Source organism: Erpetoichthys calabaricus, chromosome 12, assembly GCF_900747795.2.
Source record: "Erpetoichthys calabaricus chromosome 12, fErpCal1.3, whole genome shotgun sequence".
In the NCBI taxonomy this organism is placed as follows: Eukaryota; Metazoa; Chordata; class Cladistia; order Polypteriformes; family Polypteridae; genus Erpetoichthys; species Erpetoichthys calabaricus.
Genome location: NC_041405.2, coordinates 48,969,397 through 48,995,783, shown reverse-complemented (window position 1 = coordinate 48,995,783; position 26,387 = coordinate 48,969,397). Strand labels below are relative to the sequence as shown.

Sequence of the window (26,387 nt, the reverse complement as noted above, 5' to 3'; positions counted from 1 at the left end):
ACACACCTACCTGTTTTAATCATGTGATGCTCCATCTTTTTCCTTAATCACTTCCATTAATTTACCTGTGGTCTATGTTAAGCTTACTTACCTAGGATGGATCCAAGTATCTATATCACACTTTTTATATAACAAGTTAATATTTGGGATCTTGCAGTTCTTAGGAATTTTCTTATTTCACGGTGAAGCATTCACTAACCTCCATAAACACTCTCGGGTAAATGTTGTCCCAGTGATTTGTTTCACTTCAGGTTTTCTAATCCAAGCAGCACTTTTACCTCTACAGTCTCTAAATCACTGAGTATCTCCTTAGCAATGGCGTTACTTTTGGGAGGTCATTCAGTTTTGCACATGTGAAAATTCTGATGCTTTACACTATTTGTACCCTACTTCAGATAAAATGAGCATGTTTCTTTATGATAGATAGATAGATAGATAGATAGATAGATAGATAGATAGATAGATAGATAGATAGATAGATAGATAGATAGATACTTTATTAATCCCAAGGGGAAATTCACATACTCCAGCAGCAGCATACTGATAAAGAACAATATTAAATTAAAGAGTGATAACAATGCCGATAACAATGCAGGTATACAGACAGACAATAACTTTGTATAATTTTAACGTCCCCCCCCCCCCCCCCCCGGGTGGAAGTGAAGAGTCACATAGTGTAGGGGAGGAATGATCTCCTCAGTCTGTCAGTGGAGCAGGACATTGAGAGCAGTCTGTCACTGAAGCTGCTCCTATCTTCCAATGCTCACATTGGCACCCTGTCATTTCCACACCTCTTTGAGCCAATCCATTCCAGTATAGAGACAGCTCAGGAATCATGCCCTGAGACAGATGGATTTCTATGAAGTCTCAGGTGAGCCCTCTCTTTCTCACCTACTCCACCAGCACAGGCAGGCTGCATGGTATCTATCTCTCTCTCTCTCTCTCTCTCTCTCTTCTTTTTTTATTTACTTATCTATTTATTTTATTTAATTATTTAATATCACAGAAGTGCAACACCCTTGCTTTATTAATTAAAAACAAAATAAGCACAATGCTAAAGTTAGGCAGCAAATATCTGGCAGAATACAGTTAAAAAATGTACAACTTTAATTATGTCCATTAATGGAGCAAAATATATAAAGCTTTCATTTCTGCTGTTTATTGCACAATTGTATTGCATCAGACTATACAGACTGAAAATTCTTACACATTACATTGGGACAATTGTTTTACGTATCAGTAATTTATACTAAAGTCTTTGCAGTTTGAGCAGATAAGTAGTTGCACAACAGTCACAGGGGACAACTGGACTTGGCTGACCTACCTTGATTAATCAAGTGACTTTTGTGATGAAAAATGAAAAGCTGTAATCGTTTGAACGCTTCTGCAAAAAAATGTAGAGTAAAATTGCAAACTCTGGGTTCACTAAATTCAGAAGAGACCTATCTAAACATATTACTTCTGTCATCAAAGAATAAAGTGCATTCACTTAAACTCTTTTTTTCTGTCCATCCTTATATGTACATTTTACCAATAAGATCCTGTCGCTTCTTTGTTATTTCTTTGTGAACTAAGGGTTATTTTTTTTCTATGTTAGGTAGATGTTAAAAATCCGAAAGGAACGTATGATTTTCTATAGTGCTAGTCAGAATCACTTAAAACCTGCTAAAGGTATTTTATCTTTGTGTGTAATTTGATATGTGATTGGTTAAATGTAATACAGTTACAATCCAGAATTCACCCAGTTATATTTTTTGCAGTTTTGAGTAAGAAATGTGTAATCTGAAAGGAATGCCAATGTGATTCAGTAAAATATTACAAGGTACGTTTGCAGTGCAGATTTGGAAGCTTTGCTCTGTTAATCCATATATTGATTAACCTGCTTATCCAGTTTAGGATCATAGACAACCAGAGCATATCTTACCATGCCATAACAGTACAGACTTGCATTACACACCAATACTTGTTCAGTCTTTGTATGGTTTATAATTGACCTAACATGCACATACAACACCAATTCCAAAAAAGTTTGGACACTGTGTAAAATGTAAATAAAACAGAATGCAATGATTTGCAAATCTCATAAACCCACATTTTTTCATCATAGAAAACATATCCATCCATCCATCCATTATCCACCGCTTATCCAAGGTCGGTTCGCAGGGGCAGCAGCCTAAGCAGGGAAGCCCAGACCTTCCTCTCCCCGGCCACCTCCTCCAGCTCCTCTGGGAGGACCCCGAGGCGTTCCAGGGCCAGCCGGGAGATATAATCCCTCCAGCGTGTCCTGGGTCTGCCTCGTGGCCTTCTCCCATTGGGGCATGCCCGGAACACAACCCCAGGGAGGCGTCCAGGGGGCATCCTAACCAGATGCCCGAACCACCTCAACTGACTCCTCTCAATGCAGAGGAGCAGCGACTCTACTCCGAGTCTCTCCCGGATAACTGAAGTCCTCACCCTGTCTCTAAAGGAAATTCCAGCCACCCTGCGGACAAAACTCATTTTGGCCGCTTGTATCCGTGATCTTGCTCTTTCGGTCACTACCTAAAGTTCGTGGCCATAGGTGAGGTTAGGAACGTAGATCGACTGGTTAATCGACAGCCTCGCCTTTTGACTCCGCTCTCTCTTCACCACGACGGACCGTTGCAGAGCCCGCATTACTGCGGATGCCGCACCGATCCATCTGTCAACCTCCCGCTCCATTCTTCCCTCACTCGTGAACAAGACCCCGAGATACTTGAACTCCTCCACTTGAGGCAGTACTGTGCTCCCAACCCGGATAGAGCATTCCACCCTTTTCTGGCTGAGAACCATGACCTCGGATTTAGAGGTGCTGACTCTCATCCCTGCTGCTTCGCACTTGGCTGCGAACCGCTCCAGTGAGAGCTGGAGGTCACTGTCCGATGAAGCCAACAGATCCATCTCATCCGCAAATAGCAGAGACGAGATTCTGAGGTCACCAAAGAAGACCCCCACCCCTCCTTGGCTGCGCCTAGAAATTCTGTCCATATAACTTATGAACAGAATTGGTGACAAAGGGCAGCCCTGGCGGAGTCCAACCTCAACAGGAAACGAGTCCGACTTATTACCGGCAATGCGGACCAAGCTCCTGCTCCTCCTGTACAGGGACTGGATGGCTCGTAACAACGAGCCTTGTACCCCGTACTCTTGGAGCACACCCCACAGGATGCTTCGAGGGACACTGTCGAATGCCTTCTCCAAATCCACAAAACACATGTGGACTGGTTGGGCAAACTCCCATGCCCCCTCCAGGATGCTGGCCAGGGTGTAGAGCTGGTCCAGTGTTCCACAGCCGGGACGGAATCCGCATTGTTCCTCTTGAATCCGAGATTCGACCATCGACCGAACTCACTTCTCCAGCACCCCTTAATAGACCTTACCGGGGAGACTGAGGAGTGCGATTCCCCCTATAGATGGAGCACATCCTCCGGTCACCCTTCTTAAAAAGGGGAACCACCACCCCGGTTTGCCAATCCAGAGGCACTGCCCCCGATGTCCATGTGATGTTGCAGAGATGTGTCAACCAGGACAGCCCCACAACATCCAGAGCCTTGAGGTGGGTTCCTCGTCCACTCCAGGGGCCCTGCCACCTCGGAGCTTTTTAACTACCTCGTCGACCTAAGCCCCTGTTATGGATGGGCCCCTCCCCCTGAGCCCTCCAGCTCTGCTTCCTTCCAAATGTTTAAACTGAGTAAATGTACCATTTTAAGAAAAGAACAAGGTAATTTTGAAATTGATGACAGCAACATATCTCAAAACGTTGGGACAGTGCCATGTTTACCACTGTGTAGGATCCCCTATTCTTTTAACAATAGTCCGTAAATGTCCTGGAACTGAGGAGACCAGTTGCTGGGCTATTGTAATAAATGCAGTATGCGGTTTAGCATCATCTTGCTGAAATATGCAAGGCTTTCCGTGAAAAACACGTCTGAATGGGAGTATACAGTGGTGTGAAAAACTATTTGCCCCCTTCCTGATTTCTTATTCTTTTGCATGTTTGTCACACAAAATGTTTCTGATCATCAAACACATTTAACCATTAGTCAAATATAACACAAGTAAACACAAAATGCAGTTTGTAAATGGTGGTTTTTATTATTTAGGGAGAAAAAAAAAAATCCAAATCTACATGGCCCTGTGTGAAAAAGTAATTGCCCCCTGAACCTAATAACTGGTTGGGCCACCCTTAGCAGTAATAACTGCAATCAAGCGTTTGCGATAACTTGCAATGAGTCTTTCACAGCGCTCTGGAGGAATTTTGGCCCACTCATCTTTGCAAAATTGTTGTAATTCAGCTTTATTTGAGGGTTTTCTAGCATGAACCGCCTTTTTAAGGTCATGCCATAGCATCTCAATTGGATTCAGGTCAGGACTTTGACTAGGCCACTCCAAAGTCTTCATTTTGTTTTTCTTCAGCCATTCAGAGGTGGATTTGCTGGTGTGTTTTGGGTCATTGTCCTGTTGCAGCACCCAAGATCGCTTCAGCTTGAGTTGACGAACAGATGGCTGGACATTCTCCTTCAGGATTTTTTGGTAGACAGTAGAATTCATTGTTCCATCTATCACAGCAAGCCTTCCAGGTCCTGAAGCAGCAAAACAACCCCAGACCATCACACTACCACCACCATATTTTACTGTTGGTATGATGTTCTTTTTCTGAAATGCTGTGTTCCTTTTACGCCAGATGTAACGGGACATTTGCCTTCCAAAAAGTTCAACTTTTGTCTCATCAGTCCACAAGGTATTTTCCCAAAAGTCTTGGCAATCATTGAGATGTTTCTTAGCAAAATTGAGACGAGCCCTAATGTTCTTTTTGCTTAACAGTGGTTTGCGTCTTGGAAATCTGCCATGCAGGCCGTTTTTGCCCAGTCTCTTTCTTATGGTGGAGTCGTGAACACTGACCTTAATTGAGGCAAGTGAGGCCTGCAGTTCTTTAGACGTTGTCCTGGGGTCTTTTGTGACCTCTCGGATGAGTCGTCTCTGCGCTCTTGGGGTAATTTTGGTCGGCATGCCATTCCTGGGAAGGTTTACCACTGTTCCATGTTTTTGCCATTTGTGGATAATGGCTCTCACTGTGGTTCGCTGGAGTCCCAAAGCTTTAGAAATGGCTTTATAACCTTTACCAGACTGATAGATCTCAATTACTTCTGTTCTCATTTGTTCCTGAATTTCTTTGGAGCTTGGCATGATGTCTAGCTTTTGAGGTGCTTTTGGTCTACTTCTCTGTGTCAGGCAGCTCCTATTTAAGTGATTTCTTGATTGAAACAGGTGTGGCAGTAATCAGGCCTGGGGGTGGCTACGGAAATTGAACTCAGGTGTGATACACCACAGGTTATTTTTTAACAAGGGGGCAATTACTTTTTCACACAGGGCCATGTAGGTTTGGATTTTTTTTCTCCCTAAATAATAAAAACCATCATTTAAAAACTGCATTTTGTGTTTACTTGTGTTATATTTGACTAATGGTTAAATGTGTTTGATGATCAGAAACATTTTGTGTGACAAACATGCAAAAGAATAAGAAATCAGGAAGGGGGCAAATAGTTTTTCACACCACTGTATGTTGCTCTTAAACCTGTATATACACCTTTTAGCATTGATGGTACCTTTCCAAATGTGCAAGCTGCCAGTTCCATAGGCACTAATGCACCCCCATACCATCAGAGATGCAGACTTTTGAACTGAGTTCTGATAACAAGCCACATGGTCCCTCTCCTGTTTAGTCCAGAAGATGTGGTATCTATGCTTTCCAAAAACAAATTTCAGTTCATCTGACCACAGAACTGTTTTCCACTTTGTCACAGTCCATTTTAAATTAGCTTTATCCCAGAGGAAATGGCAGCATTTCTGGGTCATGTTAACATATGGCTTCTTCTTTGCATGACAGAGCTTTTTACCCTGCATTTATGGATGGCACAGCGCATTGTGTTCACAGACAGTGATTTCTGAAAGTGTTCCTGAGCCCAGGCAGTGATTTCCATGACAGAATCAGGCTTGTTTTTAATGCACCCAAGCGCCTGAAGATCACGTGCATCCAGTACTGATTTTCGGCCTTGTCCCTTGCGCACAGAGGTTTCTCCAGATTCTTAGAATCTTTTGATGATAGTATGAACTATAGATGATTAGATATTCAAAGTCTTCACAATTTTATGTTGATGAACATAATTCTGAAATTGTTCCACAATTTCTAGATGCAGTTTTTTGCAGATTGGTGAACAGTTGTCCGTCTTTACTTATGAGAGACTCTGCCTCTCTAAGACATTCTTTTTGTACACCAATCATGTTACTGACTTGTTAATTAACCTAATTAGTTGCAAAATGTTCCTCCATTTCTTTTTAGTACCACTTTTCCAGACTTTTGTTGCCCCCGTCCCAACTTTTTTGAGAAGTGTTGCTGCCATCAAATTAAAAATAAGCAAATATTTTTCATGAAATAGTAAAATGTGTCACTTTCACATCTTATATTTTTTATGTGTTCTATTGTGAATAAAGTATGGGTTTATAAGATTTGTCAATTATTGCATTCTGTTTTTTATTTACATTTTACACAGTGTCCCACAGTGCCTGAGGTGGAACATGAACCCAGAACTCCATAGGTACAAGTGTTGCTCCTCAGTCATCACATTGTCATGTTTGAAAGTAAAATTTATATAAAATTTATATATTTTTAAAAAGCAGGAATTATCCTGTGGCCTAGATATTATAATGGCACTCCAAGGTCATGGCTTGGAGCTTTTTATTTTTTATTTTTATTTTCTTAAGAAGAATCCAAATTTTTTTTACCTATAATCTAAGAAAATATAACTTTATACACAAACAGAAATGCATTCTGTACTTTTGCACACAAATAAGAAGTAGGTTTTGCTTTTATGAGAGGGATAAAATCATTAAGAACTAGATAGATCTATTACAGCTCAAGTAGCACATCACACAGTAGTGCTGAGGTGTCTAATTAGTATACATTAGAGTAAATAATTCTTGTAAAATATTTTCATGCATGTGCATATCACAATTTTACAAGAGTAAGTATGCCTAGTTAATAATTTTGGAAATTACTGACAATAATTACTGTTGGCTGCTTCAGTGATTTTTTTTTTTTTTTTTCTCTTTGACAAATTACATTACTATGAAATCATGTGCAATCTGTTTTATGTACCTGGCAAATGCAACAAACCAAAATCTAGTTGTGTCTCTTGCACGTTTAGTCTTATGCCATCTGCAGTGTTTTTGTGCAGTTGGCATTCCCTTCATTTTGAAAGATTAATGTATTTTCTTATAAGAAATTTTTTTTTTTTTCCTTTATCAGATGGCTTTCGAAAGGTGATTAAATTGGACAGTGGTGTTGTAAATCATGTAACCAGTTCAACTATTGAGTTTTATCACCCTTGCTTTAAAAGAGCAAATCCCAGTCTGCTGGAAAATATAAGGCGCAAGGTAACAACCATAAACTTATTTTGTGTTTTTCAATGTTTTTGCTTGTAATTACATTGCTTCTATAGCTGGGGTTCTATTTTCATTTTTGTTTGTTCTAAGTAACCAATCTTGCATAATAGATACCATAATTTTATTACTCCAGTGTAGGGATAATTATTTTTCATGGTTTATGTTTACATTATTACATTGTTAAAGGAAATACAGTGGAACCTCGGTTCACGAACGTCTCAGTACACGTACAAATCAGTTTACGACCAAAAAGTTCGCCAAACTTTTGCCTCGGTTCACAACCACACACTCGGTATACGAACAAGCCAGTTTCCCTTTCGGTTTGTACGTGTTCAGTCTCTCCCTGTGCATTTCCTGTGCAGCGAGCAACAGAGAGAGAGCGAGAGATTGCGACACACACACACACACACATAGGCAGCGCGAGAGAGAGCACACACACACAGGCAGCGAGAGAGAGGAGGCTGGACGCATAAGGTAGGAAGGCAGTTAAAGAATGCACTGGGCTTGATTTTGTTTTCACTTCTGTTTACAGCGATCGGTTCGTAGCGTGCAATGTTACTTTGCTTGGTGGTTTATTAAATTACGGATTTTTTCAAATGTTCATTTTTTTCCCTGTGCTTAAAACTCATTAAAAAAAAAAAAAAAAAAGTGTTTTTAGCCAGCGGTTGGTAGCACTATAGCGCAAACTATTGCAGTGTTAGTTTTCTCTGTTGTTCAAGGTTTTCTCAGTGTTGTTCAATGTTTTTACATTTAGTTTACTATTACGCTGTGCATTGTGTGGTATAATTAACTATATTTGTGCTTAAAAACTTTAAAAAACATATACATTTACATATAGTTCATATGGTCTGGAACGGATTAATTGTATTTACATATAATCCTATGGGGGAAATTGCTTCGGTTCATGACCAAATCAGTTTACGACCAGAGTTTTGGAACGAATTATGGTTGTGAACCGAGGTTCCACTGTAATACAAAAATAAGTTGAAAACAGCCTTCATCTATTCCCCAACCCTTTCGTTTTCTGGGTTGTATTGAGCTGGAGCCTCTCTTACAACAGCTAACCCTGTACAGAAACCAAGTCATGACATGAAAACAAATGATTTCTTCCGTCTTCCTCCCTGCAATGAGAAATACTTTGAGGAATGTAGAGCTCAATAATGTATAATAAAGAATATGAGCCACTTAAAGTACAGTTGAACATTTCAGGTTTCTATTATTATAATAAATGGGGAAAATGCCCATGACTATTGTCAGTGATTTGTTGAAGTGCAGGTTTTATTTGCATTGTGCCTGCAACTGTTTGCTGCTTCATTATATACGAGGTGCGATCCAAACATTCCCGGAATGCATTTATTCTGCAGCCAGAAGGGTGTGGTTATATCAATCGCCGCTGGAATGCAGTTCAAGTTGTCCTTGAGAGCTGTTATCACACGTTATAATGTCAGCGCAGTTGTTTTTCAAGTCGCAGTTCTCGTTTAAACTTCGGTTGCGTCTGTGAAGGGTTGTTCGTGAAAATGAGTGATTTGAAAGAGCAAAGAGTGTGTGTTAAATTCTGTTTTAAACTGGGAAAAATAGCAAAAGAACGCCATGAAATGTTGCAACAAGCATTCTACAGGGATGTTCTAAGGCGTTTGCGAAATCGAATTCGCCGAACACATCCTCAGATGTGGGCTGACAAGTCATTTCTTTTGCATCACGACAATGCACCAGTTCACACATCTCTGATTGTGCGCAAATTTTTGGCTTCTACAAAGTTTACTGGCATTCCCCACCCTCCGCTCTCCCCTGATTTAGTGCCGTCTGATTTTTTTTTTTTGTATTTCTTAAGATGAAGATGAGGCTCAAGGGACACGGATTTGAGATGGTGGAGGAGATCCAAGCGGTAACAACCGACGTCTTGAACACACTGACAAAAAATGACTTCCAGAGCTGCTTCGAAAGGTTGAAATCTTGCTGGGATTGGTGTATCAACTCAGCGGGTGACTATTTTGAAGGAACTGTTCACCATTAATTGTTATTTGGTGTGTATGCTTTTAAATAAATGCATTCCGGGAACTTTTGGATCGCACCTCATGCAGGTGATACCCTATGTAGCTGTACAAAGTCAATTTACTGTCATGTTTTACTGGCTTTTATGTGATGTCATAGAATTACTTTCAGTGTGCCATCTGTGTGAATGGTAAAGCAATGGCAATTAAATATATGTCCTCTTTATTTCTAGAGGTGGCACACTGCAAACATTATCACTGCTGCAGAGATTCATAAACCTAAACATACCACAGCAATTTAATAAATAAAAAGAAAAAAATTCCAAAAATTGTCCCCTACTATAATGCATCTTAACAAAAGTACTGCAATGTTGCTGAATTTTTTTTAATCTCCCTATACCTCTCATACTTAGCCAAATTAAATTTACTTGGATTCAGTCTCTTAACTGGCTAAGCTATAAGGCATCTGCATTAAAAAAAAATGCTCAACTATGTCACTCTTCGTAGTGTATATTAGCAGGAAGTATAATATACAGTTTTGTTTTCATATATTTCCATGATTTTATACATAAGATGAAATTTCACATATTACTGAAAACAAAAATGTGTGTCAGTCTCAGCTCTTATTACTGCACATGTAAAAATGACTAATATTTATTTATATAGTACACCCCCAAAATTCGCTGGGGTTACGTTCCTAGAGCACCCGCGAATTGTGAAAAACCGCAAATTTTGGATGTGGTTAAAAAAAATGCCTATTTTTTATAGTTTAAACCCTAAATATGCCCTCAAAACCCTTTAATTTGATTTCAAACTCAGCTTAATGCATTACCTAAAAAAGAATGTAAAGGTAAACCTGTATACTGTACTGCTATGTCTCCCGCAGTGCTAGAATGTAAAATGCCGATGTTACCGCTATATGTACTGTAATTCATGCAAGCATGTTTTCATTGCCAGAAAGAAGCCTTAGAAGGTGCAGGGCGTTTCGACAGCATCTTGAGGCTTTAACCGTTAAACTGCCACATACTTGGGGGTTGGTGCATCCCTGGACGCCAAAAATTTTTTTTGTTGCACTTTAAGTAAATGTCACAATTCACAAAGAAAAAGTGAAATTTTAATAGAACACATTTTTTTTCCATGCAAAGAGCATCACAATTACTGCAACACTGATCATTTTACACACTGCTAATGAACTGTAAAAACTATTTTAAAAAAAACTACTGGAACAAGATGCAACTGACGGATGAAACTCAGTAAATCACCGAGCCAGCTGCACTTGAACTGGCAGCATGCAAACATACAGAGGTAAACGCTGACGCTGTCTCAATCCCAAAGACAGTCAGGCTGTAGTGCTGCAGGGTGTCACACTTGGGTCACAGAATTGCACAGAAACACAGGAGATTGTAGAGGCAGGAACTTTATTCAAGTACTTCAAATAGACAAACATTTCAGAAGTTAAACGAGCTCCGTATGCAGTTAGTTATAGATTTAAAGAATAGACAAACCTCATAGTGGAGCACAACCCCCAACAGGAGTAGAGGATGTTGGGGGAGGAGAGGGAAACGAAGCAATCATCCTAAAAGGACAGGCGCTGTTCAGGCTTTTAAGTCAGCTCCTGCGTGCTCGCAAATGACACTGGGAAACGACTATAGCTACTTGTGGTGGTTTAAGGGTTAAGAGGAACAAAACAGTAAACACAAGAACACTCGGCTGGAGATGCATCACAGTCAATCAGCAGCAAGGAGAAATGAATAACGCTGTAGCAGTCCGGTGCCGCTAAGATGCACACCGTCAAGAAGACGGCGATTTATTTATTTTTATGGTGGAGATTCCGGGGACTTTGACCCGACCTGCACACACTCACAAACAGACAAAAACAAAGCAATCCAGTAATCAAACAGCAAATAAAGAATGTAATGAAAACAAATGAAAACAACTATACCTCCCCTGTTCCCCTTACAGCAATTACACATTAAATACAACAAATCACGAACAAAACACACACAGTAAATCATGAAAAACGGCAACGGGTGAAATGTAATGATGAAAACAGATAGTCCAGAGATCTGCACGTTGAATGGGACTGTAAAGATAGTCCTACCGCTAGTTTCTGAAATGGTGAAGATGGGTTCAGGAGCGCTTCTTTGCAGGATGGCCATGAATCCACTTACAGTCCTCATGTACACAGGCAGACAATGTAGACGCCAAACATGAAACGATCCAAGACAAAACAAATAAGTACAGGTAACCCAACAGAAGGCAGACAGAGAGACAGGAACTTGAAACACAAATTACAAAAACTTTTTTTTGCTTTTGGTCACCGGCCCCCTTTGTAAAAGCCGAGCTGATATCCTTTGACCCCAATAGCCCCAGCACCCTCAGCCGAAGACCAATCAGAGCCTCTGCAGGGACAGCTTGGAGTCGCAGTTTCAAATTCTATTGGCTACTTTCACCATCCCAAGCCGCGTTTGCGCTGCAGTTGCTTCCTGTTCTCTCTACAGTACAGTATTGCCATAAAAAAAGCCAGAAAAATTGCAGAGGATATTTGCGGTTTCCGGTAATAATTGTTAGATAGGTTCTAAGGAAAAATCTGCGAATGACTGAGGCTGCAAACTCTGAACCGCGACTTTGTGGGGGTCTAATGTATGTATGTATGTATGTATGTGTGTGTGTGTATATATATATATGTATATATATATATATATATAATTGTAAAAGACCAGGCCCCCGGCACAGACAGACAGACACCGTATGTCTTGAACACACACGTTTTATTTTCTTCACCCGTGGGCGCACGTCTTCCCCGTGACCCACAGGCAATACACAGTCCCAAACAAGCACAAATCTCACCACAGCAACAATCCTTCTGGCAGCACCACTCCTCCTCAGGCTTAGTCCTCCTCCTCCCGACTCTGGCTCTCTCGAGTGGTGGTGGCTGGCCTTTTTTATACCCCACCCGGAAGTATTCCAGGTGCTTAATCACATGGGCCTAATTGCATTTCCGGGTGGGGCTGAGGAATTGACCAGCCGGGCTGCAATGTCCATGCAGCTCCCCCTGGCGGCCATCCGAGCCCCCAACCAGGCTGTGGAGGACTCCATCTCCCATGGAGCCATGCGCCCGGTTGGGGAATCATCGTCTGCCAGGGAGGCTCTCACCAAGCGTCCCGGGGGAGGTATTGAGCTGTCCATGGTAGCTCCCCCGGAACAGATGCAGTAGGGGCGTCCCTGCCGGGCATGGGACCCGGCTGTCCTTCACAATAGTGATTATATTTATATATTATATATATATAAAGACAAAAATGTTTTAATACTAAGCATCTTCAAGAGTAAACAATACTTTTTAAATTTGCAGAATTTATCAATGTTATTTTCCAATTTCAGTATGATGTGGTATATATCTTGCTACAGTAAACTTATGCAAACTAGTCAAACTGAATTTTTTTATCTCTTTTAAAATCTTTAAAGAGTAACAGTTGGACAGTTTCTTTTTTTTTCTTTTTGTTTTAAGCAAATCGTGGATCATTATAGATTATTGGATAATACAACTGTTGCAAAAAACCATTAAGATGTGACTTCTTGCCTGCTTTTTGTGCCTTGGGATGATGTGCGCTGTTTATAGGTGCTATATAGAATGCTGAGTGACTGATGAATAGATTTACATGTCAGAGAAGCATTCATCAGTAAGTTAGTACATTTCACCATTAAAGCCTTTGTGATTATTTTTATGTATAAAAAGATGTAGTCTAGCCACTGTACGACCTGAAGATGACTTTGATAATAATTATATTTCAATTTTTTAAGGCAAGTTCAGTGTTTTATAGTATTTACTCCCATGTAACTAATGCAGAAAATGAGCAAAGAAATTTCCATGCTTGTGTTTGTTAAATGCATGGAAAAAAATCAGAAACCAAATCAGCCAAGATGTGAACCAAAGCAAAATCAACAATTAGCATCTTTTCACACATGTAAACGCAAATATTAATTTGGAGTAGTGTGTGCAGTTTTAGCATCTATATTACAGAAAAATGCATAGTTGTACTAGAGAAAGTAGAGAGAAGAGCTATTAGACGGACAGATGTGCTACCAAAGATAATCTGATACTATCCCTTAAAACAGCTTTCACAATGCATATTTTATGGTATTTAAAAGCTTAACATTTGCTAAATAATTTTACATTTTTTAAAATGTTTGGCCTAATGTATGTTTTTATATTAGGGTATTCCCTTATTTCAGGATTACAGTGGCTAAGGTAAAATATGAAAACTTTGGTGGAACTTGTCCCCCTAAAAAAAAAAAAAAAGTCACAGCAAACATTATACAAATAATGTATCACTCCTTAAAAAAGTTTCCATCCTAAAAAAAAAAAAAAAAAATCTGTGGCTTTCTGCTGGAGTCTATCATTTCATGTCTTTGCAGACCAATTTGAATAGTGTATCTGTGACCTCTAGGCACCCTTTCAGCCCAATATCAGCTATTGAAATGAGATGTTTGTCATTGATGTTGAATGTTCTGTTCTAGGCATAGTGAGCTACGTACTACAACTGTGTTTTAGAGTTGTGTATAGTAAAGAGGTATTTTTTTTTAAATCAAAGTTAATCCAAAAATGTTCACGTTTTAGGTGAACAAAAACAAATTGTAATAGCCAGAATCCTGTCATGTTACCGTTAATGCAAATAAATTCACTTTAAGTATACAGCATTGGAAAGAATATACAGTATTTTTAATAACTGGAAAATTTGTGCCTATTTGTCAAAGAGTCTCCTTTTGATTCACCAATTTATCTGTTGAATATTGGTGAAAAACAGTAAAATTCATATTCCCAACATTTCCTTCCTTCTTGAAAAACACTTTCATGCCACTAATAATTTGATATTTGGTTTTGCAATGTTACCATGGTATTCTGTTTGGTATGATTTCTTTCTGTTCATTGTAGAAGTATTTTTTTGTATCTAAAAAATAAATATTTTATTGTCATAATAATATTAGTTGGATATAGCTTTGGATTTGATTAAACTCCTACAGATAACACATCAACAAAGACATACAACTTAAAGAAAAAAATAATTTTCGTTAAGTTTATCAAGCAACTTTCACTGTATTTAGCGTACTGTCCAAAGTTTCTATACCGAAAATGTAAAAACTTGGTGATAATTTTAAAAGTAGAAACTGTCAAGAGCATATTAATTAAAAATAGCTATAGTTTTTATGATACTTTGTTCTGAAAACAGGTATTTATTTACCAGACAAATGTCTGTCCTGAGTGGTTTTTACCCCTTTTATTATTTCCATTAAATTACGTAGATATTGGTACAGGTTTGTATCATAGGTTGAAAAATCAGATTGACAGTATTATTGAAATTTTAAACTTCTATTTATGTCAGTAAGGCAAAAATAGTTTTCTTCTATAAAATAAATATATATATATTTAAGGTCTGTCTAGATTATGTAGTTTAATTTTCTAGTTTAATAACGATTTTCTTCTCCTATACCATACATGTTTAAATTTCAAGTAGGTTTGTTTTCAAAGAATTAGTGTTTACTTATTAAACGTTTTTGCTTTAAACTATGTTTTTTAGGTATCTTCTGTTAAAATGGATGACACGCAGATCCAGCAGGAAGATATCCACAGAGTTGTGAAGAATGTGCAGCAAATGAAAGATAAGCAGGATAACATGAAAGAGAAGTTAAAGAGTCTGAGCAGGTAAATTGCAAATGGATATATAAGTTTGAGGTTTTCTTGGTATGGGAATGATATGCTCAAGCTATGCATTTTGTCCACTTCACATCTTATTTTCTATGCAGCTCTCTTTTTCTGTGTAGGGCAACTGCTCTTTTTCACTAGCTGCCATCCCTATTTCTCTGCATGATTACAGCATCGGCTTGTACAGTGGTGGTGTTCAGCTTGCAGTGTTCATTTACATGAACTGCATGCCCTAATTCTCTTTGCGATCACAACAAAAGCAAAATAGGATGTGCTGCTTAAGAATGCATCACTCATTGAAGCTTTATTATAGACAAATATAGATAAAAAGTAGCTGATAAGTTTGTTGGTTTTTTTCTTTCTATAAATCAATAAATTTCAATCAAACTCGCTAATGCATTTTTGAGGTTTTGTAGTATTTAGTTTTACTATGGGGGTTTTAACACCAAATGCTGTTATAGCAAAATATCATTTCTTGATGGATACTGACTTAGATGTACAATCCTGCCAAATTTAAGCTATTTATTTAACTAAACAGGAACTAATGTTTTTTGATGAACGAGTGAGTCATACTGTATGTATGTATGTATGTATGTATGTATGTATGTATGTATGTATGCAGATGGATAGATACATAAAAATCTACAAAGGGAGAAAAATGAATCGCAAATCTTAAAATACTACTACTATTTCTGAGCTTTCAACAACTACCAGGTATCATCATCATCAGAGGAAAATGATTAGACATACAGGAATCAAAGAAAATATGTAGCAAATGAAAAGGGGTGGGGGTAGGTCTGTGTAAGAGGGTTGGATTAGTAAGGTGTTTTTTTTTTTTTTTTTGTTCAAATGTCTGTTAATGGTGTTTTCATTTGATAGCCAAGATTTAGCCAGCTCTCTAGCACTCATATCCCGGTTAAACATGTGTCCGGTTGAATTGGAATGTGCATATATCATAGACCATGGGTCTTGCCTTCTGGGAGCATTGCAATATTGTATACATGTTGTGAGGGTTTTAGATGTTTGTCCCACATATATAGCTGGGCATATACTGCATGGTATGCTGTATACTTTGTTTCGTGTCTCTGCTTCAGAATTATTGCTTTTGGCATTAAAAAGAACTGTCTGCAGAGTGTTTCCCAGTTTATGCACTACTTTAATATCTGATCTGGTGAGGATGCGCAATGTATTTTGTGATGGGCCATATATACAGTATGTATGTGTGTATATACAATATGCTATTCAATGTGCACAGGTAATATAATTACTATAAAGTTTTATTTATAAACCTTCAGCTGTTTTTTCTCCTCTTTTATTAGGGAAAACAAAGATTTATGGAGGGAGTTAGCTTACATGCGACGTAAGCATAGCCAACAGCAAAGACTTCTTAAAAAGGCAAGACTACTACCACTTTCTTTTTAATAATTAATGCATGTATGCTAGTTACACATTCTGCTTCTTTGTAATTAATGTTTTATATTGATGTATTAAGCTGAAACAATTTGCAATGCAATATATACTGGTCTTACTTGCTTGTAACCATACCTGTACACATTTTGTGTATAAGAATGGATAGGGTGAAGTACGATGAAACAAGGATGCTTAGAGAGACCCAAACATGTAAGTATACATGTGCAGAAAGATTTCCCTTTTCAGTCAGATTATGCTGACAGTTAGAATCTTTCACTGCTTGATTTTTTGGAACCTGCACAAAAATAATTATAAATGCTTCCAAAGTTTTATTTGAGTAAAACACCATTTGGATTTTTTTCAACAATCTTGAACAGCATTGCTTGGGATAAATGTAATATACTTTTAGAAGGAAATAAAACACAGGCATCTGAAGTCTGTACTGCAGCATCATCTACTATATGTCAATCTTTTCTACTACTTTTGGAATACAGTGGAACCTTGGTTTGCGAGCATAATTCGTTCCGGAAACATGCTCACAGTCCAAAGCACTCGTGTATCAAAGCGAATTTCCCCATAAGAAATAATGGAAGCACAGATGATTCGTTCCACAACCCAAAACTATTCATATAAAAATGATTAATAAAAAATATAAAGTAAAAATACATAAAACAAATTAACCTGCACTTTACCTTTGAAAAGAATCATGGCTGGTGTGAGTGAGTTTCTAAACTCTTGTGGGATTCCACCCAACGGGATGACACGCAGAAGAACGTCCCAAAGCAATCACAGTCTCCCAGTGCTGTAGCAGTTCGCCGTAAAAGCGAATCCGAAAAGATCGCGGACATACTATAAGCGCCTGCCGTCGATGGGTGATACAAGGAACATTATAAATGCGCAGGGTACAGTATTACTTGGCCAAGATCCTGCCTGACTGCTGAGTCTGTGTATAGGAGAGTGGCAGATCCCGCTACAATAAATAACCGCGCTGTTGCTGTTTCAAGCTGAATAAAGCTGGTGTTACTAAAGAGACTCAACTTCGTGTTTTGGGGTGCAAGACGGGGACTCGCATGTCACAGCACACACACACAATCACAATGCTGTAGTAAACAGTATACGCTCGTACGGATGTTGACTATATGAGTAAGGCACGCTGACTCAGACGGAGAATAGGAGACGATTACCCATTCAGAGAGAGAACCATCAGCTCAGTTGTGATCACATGACGCTCAGCAGACAAAGCGTATACATACTACTTCGTATTGCAAGACCTCGCTCGTTTATCAAGTCAAAATTTATTAAAAAGTTTAGCTCGTCTTGCAAAACACTCGTAAACCAAGTTACTCGCAAACCAAGGTTCCACTGTATTTAATTTTTAAAATCTAAACGACACAATATGTTTCAAATGTATTGTTATGACCTCATCTCGGCCTTCTCCACATATTCAGAAACTGATATACTTGTTTCATCCTGAGATAGTATTTAAAATGCTAGAACTAAATCTAAATCTTTAGTAACCTGAAATCTAGGTACAGTGGAACACTCTGTTAAGCTGTTAAGTCAGGTGCTTTGAACTGCTCGTTGATTTGAGGCAGTGTTGCCTCATTATTTGAAAGCATGCCTGTTAAAACAAGCCTAGTGGCTGGGAAATTGAGAATGTAAGACTGAGGGTTTCTTACTTATTTTTCCTAATGGTAGCTTCTACACATTGTGGCCCACCAGGCTGGCCCCAGCAGCTGAAACCGACACAGACAAGCGTGGAACAAAAGTATAAGGCACACTCTTGATTTTTATTTTCTTTTTCTATTGTGGGAAACGCCTTCCCCGTTCCCCACAAGTATAACACATTCCCAGCACAAAGAATTAATCCCTTCCTTTACACTTTTTTCCTTCTCCTCCTTCACTCTTCGGGTCAAGCTTCGTCGCTCCTCCTCATGAATTTGACTTTTCGGGTAGTGGCTGCTGGCTCATTTTATAAGGCATCCGGAAGTGCTCCAGGTGCTTGATTACTCGTTTCTCGGCAGTAATTCCAGGTGTGGCGTAAGAAATCCCCATAAGGGCTCAGCAGCTCCTGCTGCAGAACCCCATGGCGGCGCCTGCAGATCCCAACCGGTTTGCACCACACTCCAACTCCCGTAAAGCCCTGCGGGAGTCGGAGGCACCACTGCAACCCAAGGGGGTTGCCATCTATCGTCCTGGGGGAGGTAACACTCTGGCCAGGCTTGCTCCCCCAGTCCTCCCAGCGTGGAGGCGTCCCAGCTGGGAAAGAGCCCCGGCCGCACGCTACAACATCCATATTCATTATAAAGTTTAGAAGGGAGCTGTTGAAGCTGTATACTCTTTGCTCTTCAGGTAATTACAGTACATTTGTACTTTCTTGTGCTAAAATATAATTAATCAGAAAATATTGTAGAAAGCCTATAAATAATATTCTCTTATAGTGCATTTGGCAAAATTAGTTTCGGAAAGTAAATGTTATAGTTACTAGCTTGCCCGACAGATCTGTGAATTTTGAGCCCTGAAAATTAAAGATGTACTTCTAACTTAATTGGTTATTGTATAGCTTACTAGTTCTTAGGTAAAATGTTCTAAATGAGCACTATTGTTCAGACTCATAACTTCATAACTTTTGCCATTTCACGAATCTTCATTAGTTACAGTGTTTCAAACTGGTAAAAACAGTTGATTACTGGCCTGTATGTCTGTGTTTACTTCATTATGGTCTGCTTTCAGGTCATCCAATTTATCATGGACCTTGTACATGGAAATTGCATTGTAGGAATAAAAAGAAAATGGTAAACATAATTATTAATGTCATCATTTGAATCGTACAAATTGGGAGATTTTGCTTTTACCCAAATTTTTGTTTATCTGTCTCTTTATTTCAAGGTCTTTAATGCCAAGTATCACTGAAGAGCCAAAGTGCAAGGTATTTATCCCTAGTACGATCTTATCAGATGAAGCCATCAGTATGGTAAGCATTGTTGCCTAATACATTTTGTACTATTTTGTACATCTTTTTGTCATGTTTTTTTATGCTTACTTGGTCTTTCCAATTGGTTGAACTAGCATTTCACATTATGCTTAAAGTATAATAATGGGGCACATTAATAATCACTGGGAAATTTAATATATTAATTAAATTGTGTTTGGTGGTGAATTTATTTCACAGATTCAACCCAATAACAAGAGTCAAGATAAACTTCAGTATGGGAATCTGATCACTGATATGACGGTTTCATCTGACAAGACAGAAAAGTATGTTTCGTAATGTCTTAAAGTACTAATGGTATTTTGTTTTATGTGTATACAATCAAAAATTTTTATTGGCTAGTTGACGATGCATAAACTACTAGGATCTGAGTTTTAATCGCAGTCCAGTCACTGTAACTGAGTAGTTTCAACATATTCAAATATCTGCTTGTTTTTTTTTTTTTTCTTTTTTTTTTTTCTTTTTTATCATCCAGGGAATCAAGGTTTTCCAGGTTGCAAAAACATGGGTTCATGGAGTTTAGTGCCTACTGTTAAATCACCCCATATTAGTATGTGTAGGTAGACCTGCATGTGTGGACCTCACAATAGAAATAGACTTCCTATTCATGGTTGATTCCTGCTTTGAGTCCAGTGCCGCTAGAAAAAGCTCTTGTATCTGACAACATAATAATGAATAAGAAATAAATGCTGTGTAAAATACTTGAATAAATACAGAGTTTTTGGGAACGAAGTACTTGTAAAATGTAAAATACATTTTGAGATGATTTAAATTAAATTATAGTTATCAAATATCAGTTGGCAACAGAATAAAAAAATAACAAATGTCCATTTTATATTGATCCTGGCCTTGATTAAATTTATTGTAAGAACTTTAATATCTAAACTTTCTTAATATTTATATCTGCAATTAGTATATTCAGATATTCAACAGCAAATTAAGGAAAAAATGCTGTCTGCATACATAAAACTTGTTATATGCTTACTGACCTTCAAACATTTAAAAAAAAACAAAAAAAAACAAATGGCTTCCCATTTTTTTGACTTCCATAATTAAAATGTAACAATTTCTTGGGGTCACACAAATTATTAACTATTTCTATACAAATGTCCATTAAAGCCATCTTCCCTTCCATAATAAATCCAGTAGGATGTATGTGTTAATACATGTCCTTTAGACTGTAGCCTTTAAGATAGCCCCATCCTCAGGGCCATGCATTCTAAATTGTTATTGTCCGATGCATCTTACACCATTAAATGAATACATAATGTCCATATACAGGGTGAGCCAAAAAGAAGTACCACATTTCAAACGTTTGTTCTATAAAAACGCTACAAGATAAAATAAATTTCATTACTACACAAGAAAGGATATGCAAAATAGATTTTTTTCACTGTGTTTTAAAAATGATGTCTTCAAGGTGGTGGCCATCATTAGCAATACACTCTTCGAGTCGATTTCTGAGCATTCACATGACTTGTTCAGCCATTTCAAGGGGAATAGCAGTGATTTTGTGGTGAATACAATACTCGAGGGCTTCAAGGTTTTGAGATCTGTGTGTGTATACCTTCGACTTGAGATAGCCCCACAGGAAGAAATCGCACAGAGCGAGATGAGGCAAACATGAAGGTCACCTGACATCACCACGCAGAAGATCACCTTCCCCGGAAACATCTCCCACAAAACTTGAGTGGATCTCTGTACCATATAAGCTGTTGCTCATGCAAAATCCTCCTCAAAGATGTGTTGGAAATGCCCAAGATGCATGCTTCTGTCTGGTAGGCTGCAAAGTTGATTCCTTTCCAGCTTGGGTGTAGGTGTACATAAAGTCTGGAGATTTTCTGTTCAATGTTGCACCCGTCTGTCTAAATTTAGCCACCCATTGAAGAATTGTTTTCCGATTTGGGATGTCACTATTAGGAGGAATGCTTAGATGTGCTTTTGGAAGGTGAGTTGCATAGTGATGATGGGTTCGTTGTTTTTAAGGAATGCTTCCACAGCAAAAGCATGGTGCGCACCGGATTAAGGCATGTTGCCTACTGAAAACTACAAGTGATCACCTATCAAAGGACCCCCCACCCCAACCCACTTGGCTGCCTCTACCTCACACAATGACCTTAAGAAATGTGGTACTTCATTTTGGCTCACCCTGTATAATACTTATTAACATTTTTATACTTACGGTGTCATGAGTTCAGTGTATCTCAGATTCAGAAAGTTTAAAATGTTTAATAAGAATTGAGCTATAACACTATAAGCTTTCTAATATTTGACAGAATTGTACCTTTTTTATATTTTGTTAGGCAAAATCATTAACAGTTTCTTTTAAACCCTGCAGATTCTTTCTCTTTTCAGTTAATAATTTTAATAGTAATCAGACTGAGCCGTATAGAGAGATTATTTATAGTATTTAATTCAATTGGACTATTTTTACTGATAATGTATTATTTTTCTTTTTTCTGCCATATTTTACCCGTTATTTGGAATTCTTATTCAAGGAGTGGTCAGCAACAAACAGTAGGACAGTTATTAGCACTGCTCCGTCAAGAATTTGGTGTCCTTGGTTTGAATCCTTGATCTGATAACTGTTTTCGTACAGTTTTCACGATCTGCTATTGTGTTTTTCACTGTCACCTCCAGCCTTTCTACAATATTCCCAAAGACGTGCATTTTATTTAATTTGATTAAATGGGCCATGTGAATGTAAATCAGTACCGTTTCCATGGTCAGTTCTTCCTTTGTGCTTAATACTACTAAGACAGACTTAGGCTCCCTACTACCGTGAATATGTTTGTGATCTGTTAAGAATACTGTCAGTGTACAGTGCACATTATCTTAATATCCTTACATGTTAATTTTATTGTTATACACTAAATGTGTCCTTATTTGTCCCTCTTCTATGTAATAGTCTGCCCTTTTACATCTGGCCTTTAAACACTGTTGATATTTTTAAATCTTAATTAAAATCTTTTATATTTTAATTGTGATATGGAGGTATTTAAAGGTAGTGGTGTCATATTTTTATTATAGACTTTTAAAGGTTTTGTAAGATTTGTATTTGTTTTATTTTTAATTGAACATTTTTATATGTTTAATATATTTTGTTCTGAACTTTTTATTCTGTGTTTATGTACAACACTTAACATTTGTTGGGTTTAAATATCTCTCTCTTATAAAAAAAAAAAAAGTCCTGGGAGAGAAAGACGGGAGACAAGACGTGATCTTCACGTTAAGATCACGGAAGACACTTAAAAGACCCACGAGACAAAAGAGAATGGCCACAGAGCATCTTGCGGGGACCTTAAATAAGAGACTTTGTGCCAAGAGATTGACCCAGGACCGTGTCGCGATGACGTAGAACATGAGATTCTTGCAAGACACGCCCTACTTACAAACCAATATCAAATAAGACAACGGGCAGCAAAACATTCAGTCGTCTAAAAGATTTGAGCACGTACAGATTCAGGGTCTCAGTGCATATAAAGCGTATAAGGACAATACGTTATAAATGAAACGTCGACGACTAAGTGAAGAAGAAAGCATCGCGGAAAAAAGAGACTCAAAAGCGTTGGAGAGAAAAAAGAGCAAAAAAGAATAAACTAGGTGCAAATTCAGAAAATAAGGAAAGTAATTATCAGCCCGGAACAAGTGGAATTGGAAAAAAGCACGTCCAATCGGGCTCAGAATTAAAAGACAGAGTAAAAGACAAAGTAGAACTTCATAAAGATGTTCACACTATACACATGCAGAGCAGGTTAGAGATTATGAAAGCAGTGGAATTCGAAAGGCTCAAAAAAAAAAAAAAGTTGGCACGATACACATGTGGAGAAAGTTAAAGAATATGAAAGTAGGAAAATTAGAAAGTATACAAAAAAAAAAGAAAGTAAAGATCGCAGTAGCACAAACAAATGGAAATTATCACTTGAAAAAGGGAAAATAATCACCACGAACCAGGGGCCTCATGTATAAACGATGCGTACGCACAGAAATGTTGCATAAGAACGTTTCCACGTTCAAATCGCGATACATAAAACCTACACTTGACGTAAAGTCACGCATTTTTCCACAGTACCTCATACCCTGTCGTACGTAAGTTCTCCGCTCGGTTTTGCAGACTGGAGGCACCCAGCGTCAAAGCAGTGCTACTGTTCCTGTGTGGTTACCCTTTCTTAGATCCACATCCACAACGATGGCTTTATCAAATACACTGAAATTAACCGCATATCATTCATAACTTTAATGCATCTGATTGCAATTAACCTGTAACAATATAATGGTCCACAGAATGGTCAAACTATTCTAAATACCATAATTGCTTTAGCGTTGTTACTCTCACTGCACCTTCTTCTACTGTCAGCAGCTCCCATTAGGGGTTGCCACAGCGGATCATCTTTTTCCATATTACTCTCACTGCACCACTCGGAGTATTTATATCACTGTATCTGAGTGTGAATCACAGATCTACAGCAGCTGATCGGAAAGAGAATTATCAGTATACAGCATCAAGCACTAGCTGCCTCAGCCATTAGCTATTTGAACTGCTCTCATCCGACCAGTGCTTCACAGCCTTTCCTGTTCGGACCTTGCGGTTCACAAACAATTTCATCCCAAGAACTATAAATGCACTCAATCAGTCCATCAAGTGCTCCTTGTAGAACTGTTTGTACTTGCAAGTTACCGTGAGGTAATTGTACTTATGATACAGTTGTAATATTGCACAACCTGAGCCACTTTATAAAGCGCGTATTTACATATGATGACGATATCATTTTTAAGATGAAATGCAGCAAACTATGTTGATTATATTATACAGATAAAACTTTAACTATCACAGTGCCGCAGCACTAGCAAGCTTGAGCTTCGTTCACTGTTTGTTCCTCCTCATGCTGTTTTCATGCTGTGTCTGGCGCGACACTGGAAGGATAGATGGATAGAATAATTAAACATTACGAAGATATTTCGATATTCCTTAAAAGTTTTGAAGAATCGGAGTTCTAAGGTTACAATCGGAGTTCTAAGGTTACAGATGGCTTAACGTCTATTATAGAGCTGATTGTGTGGCGATTGGGTATTTGGAGAAAAAAAAATAAGGATAGGAATTGGAGATTAGTACGTTTGAAAAAGACAGTACTTCTGTAATAAAGCATTTCATTGAAGGTCGCGCGTGGCGCAGTAAGTACTTTGCTGTAAGACATGAACAATCACTGCGCCACCCGTGTTCCCATGTTTAATAACATGCTTTAACTCATATCATCATGAAAATTATATCACGTATACTTCTCAGTATTTTAATTACTCAGAGAGCTGTAATATTACGAACGTAATGGATTCTGTGTCCCGTCGGAGGAAGAGCACATAGTGATTCGGGCACATATAAGATCAAATACAAAACAAAGCATTTAACGTGCTACATTAGTTACGATGGGATTTGAGAAACTAGTAAATTAAACAATTTTAAGATGAAGTTTATGATGTTCTACTTTAATGACAAAATAAACTACGTGATTAAAGTGGAAATTTCGAGATTAAAGTTGACATTTTGTGCTTTTTTCACACTGTGTACCTTTTTTTTTTTCACTGTACCCTAATAAGCTTTCATATGACACTCAGACGGTGGGCTACGAGTCACCTTTTCACGCCGACTTTGATATGTGACAACTTTTTTATTTCGGGCACTGTGCGACTTTGTGGAACTTGAGCTTTCGAGTTTCTCCGACACGCTATGTCACTTCATCAACTTCCTTTAGTTGCTTATATAACTGTTTAAACCAACAAGTAGTACATTTTTCTTTGCCTTCATTTGGTATTCGCTGAAATTCTTCTATTTTTCCTCGTACCTTTGCCATTGCCTTTTCACAGAACGCTGGGCTTAAGGGCTATTTATATTGATTTGCATATTCAAAGAGGCGTAATTCTGGGAGGAGTTGGGGAGGGACAGCAAGTGCGTGCACGTGCATTTATTTCCACGCTGAGTGGGATTTATGTAGCGGAAGAACGCGGAAGTTGACTAACGCACAGATTCCTGCATCTGGATTTTTCTGTGCGTCAGCACATTTTGGCTTTTGTGCTTACTTCATGTTATAGTGCAAATTCTACGCACGGCGTTATGCATGAGGCCCCTGGTGTCATTGAAAAAAAAGCAGGACAAAGCGAGGTCAGAAATAAAAGACCGGAGTAGAAAACAAAGTAAAACGTCATAAAGTGGTTAAAAAACAAGGGGGCCAAACACATGCAGAGCAGGTTAGAGATAATGAAAACTGGAATTCAATAGACTAAAAAAAAAAAAAAAAAAACGTAGGCACAATACACATGCTGAGCAAGATACAGAATATGAAAGCAGAAAAAAACGACAGTGTCAAAATAAAGACAGTAAACATCGCATTAACACAACAAAAAAAGACATTATTACTCGGAGAAATAACGAAAAGGTGAATAGAGATCGAATATATGGACATAGGTGATATGTCAGAAGTATGTAAATATTGTACGGCTTTGAAGTTTAAGTCAGAGAATTTCAAAAACGTATTTTACCTCACATGCATTTATTGGTTACTTTGCAAAAAAAAAATATTAATTGCTGATGATGTAGATCGTTTTGTCTGTGCTGAAATTCCAAACAGAGAAACCTATCCTGAATTATGGTACAAAGTCATTAAACACATGACTCACTGACCTTATTTAAAAGATTCAGCATATTAGGACTCCAAAGATTCCAAATGTTGTTTTTACAGAAGTTCTGAAATAAAAGTGAAACTAATGAAATAGCAACAATTCAAAGAAAAAAAAATCTTAAAAGTGTGTATCCTGAAAACCAAACACAGGGGTTGGCAAG

General features: G+C 38.2%; 2 protein-coding genes across 2 annotated transcripts in view; both read left to right on the top strand.

Annotated features, from left to right (window-relative positions):
• Positions 1-16,607, top strand: part of LOC127529775 (heat shock factor protein 3-like) — a 61,596-nt gene extending 44,989 nt beyond the window's left edge. Inside the window, exons 3-5 of the mRNA XM_051934516.1 lie at positions 7,325-7,452; positions 15,029-15,153; positions 16,473-16,607. Coding sequence (XP_051790476.1) covers positions 7,325-7,452; positions 15,029-15,153; positions 16,473-16,575 — 356 coding nt within the window. The 3' untranslated portion in view covers positions 16,576-16,607. The remainder of the gene's footprint in view (positions 1-7,324; positions 7,453-15,028; positions 15,154-16,472) is intronic.
• A 69-nt stretch (positions 16,608-16,676) lies between these two features.
• LOC114662140 (heat shock factor protein 3-like) overlaps positions 16,677-26,387 on the top strand; it is a 31,163-nt gene continuing 21,452 nt past the window's right edge. Inside the window, exons 1-4 of the mRNA XM_051934508.1 lie at positions 16,677-16,773; positions 19,297-19,358; positions 19,453-19,537; positions 19,736-19,821. Coding sequence (XP_051790468.1) covers positions 16,741-16,773; positions 19,297-19,358; positions 19,453-19,537; positions 19,736-19,821 — 266 coding nt within the window. The 5' untranslated portion in view covers positions 16,677-16,740. The remainder of the gene's footprint in view (positions 16,774-19,296; positions 19,359-19,452; positions 19,538-19,735; positions 19,822-26,387) is intronic.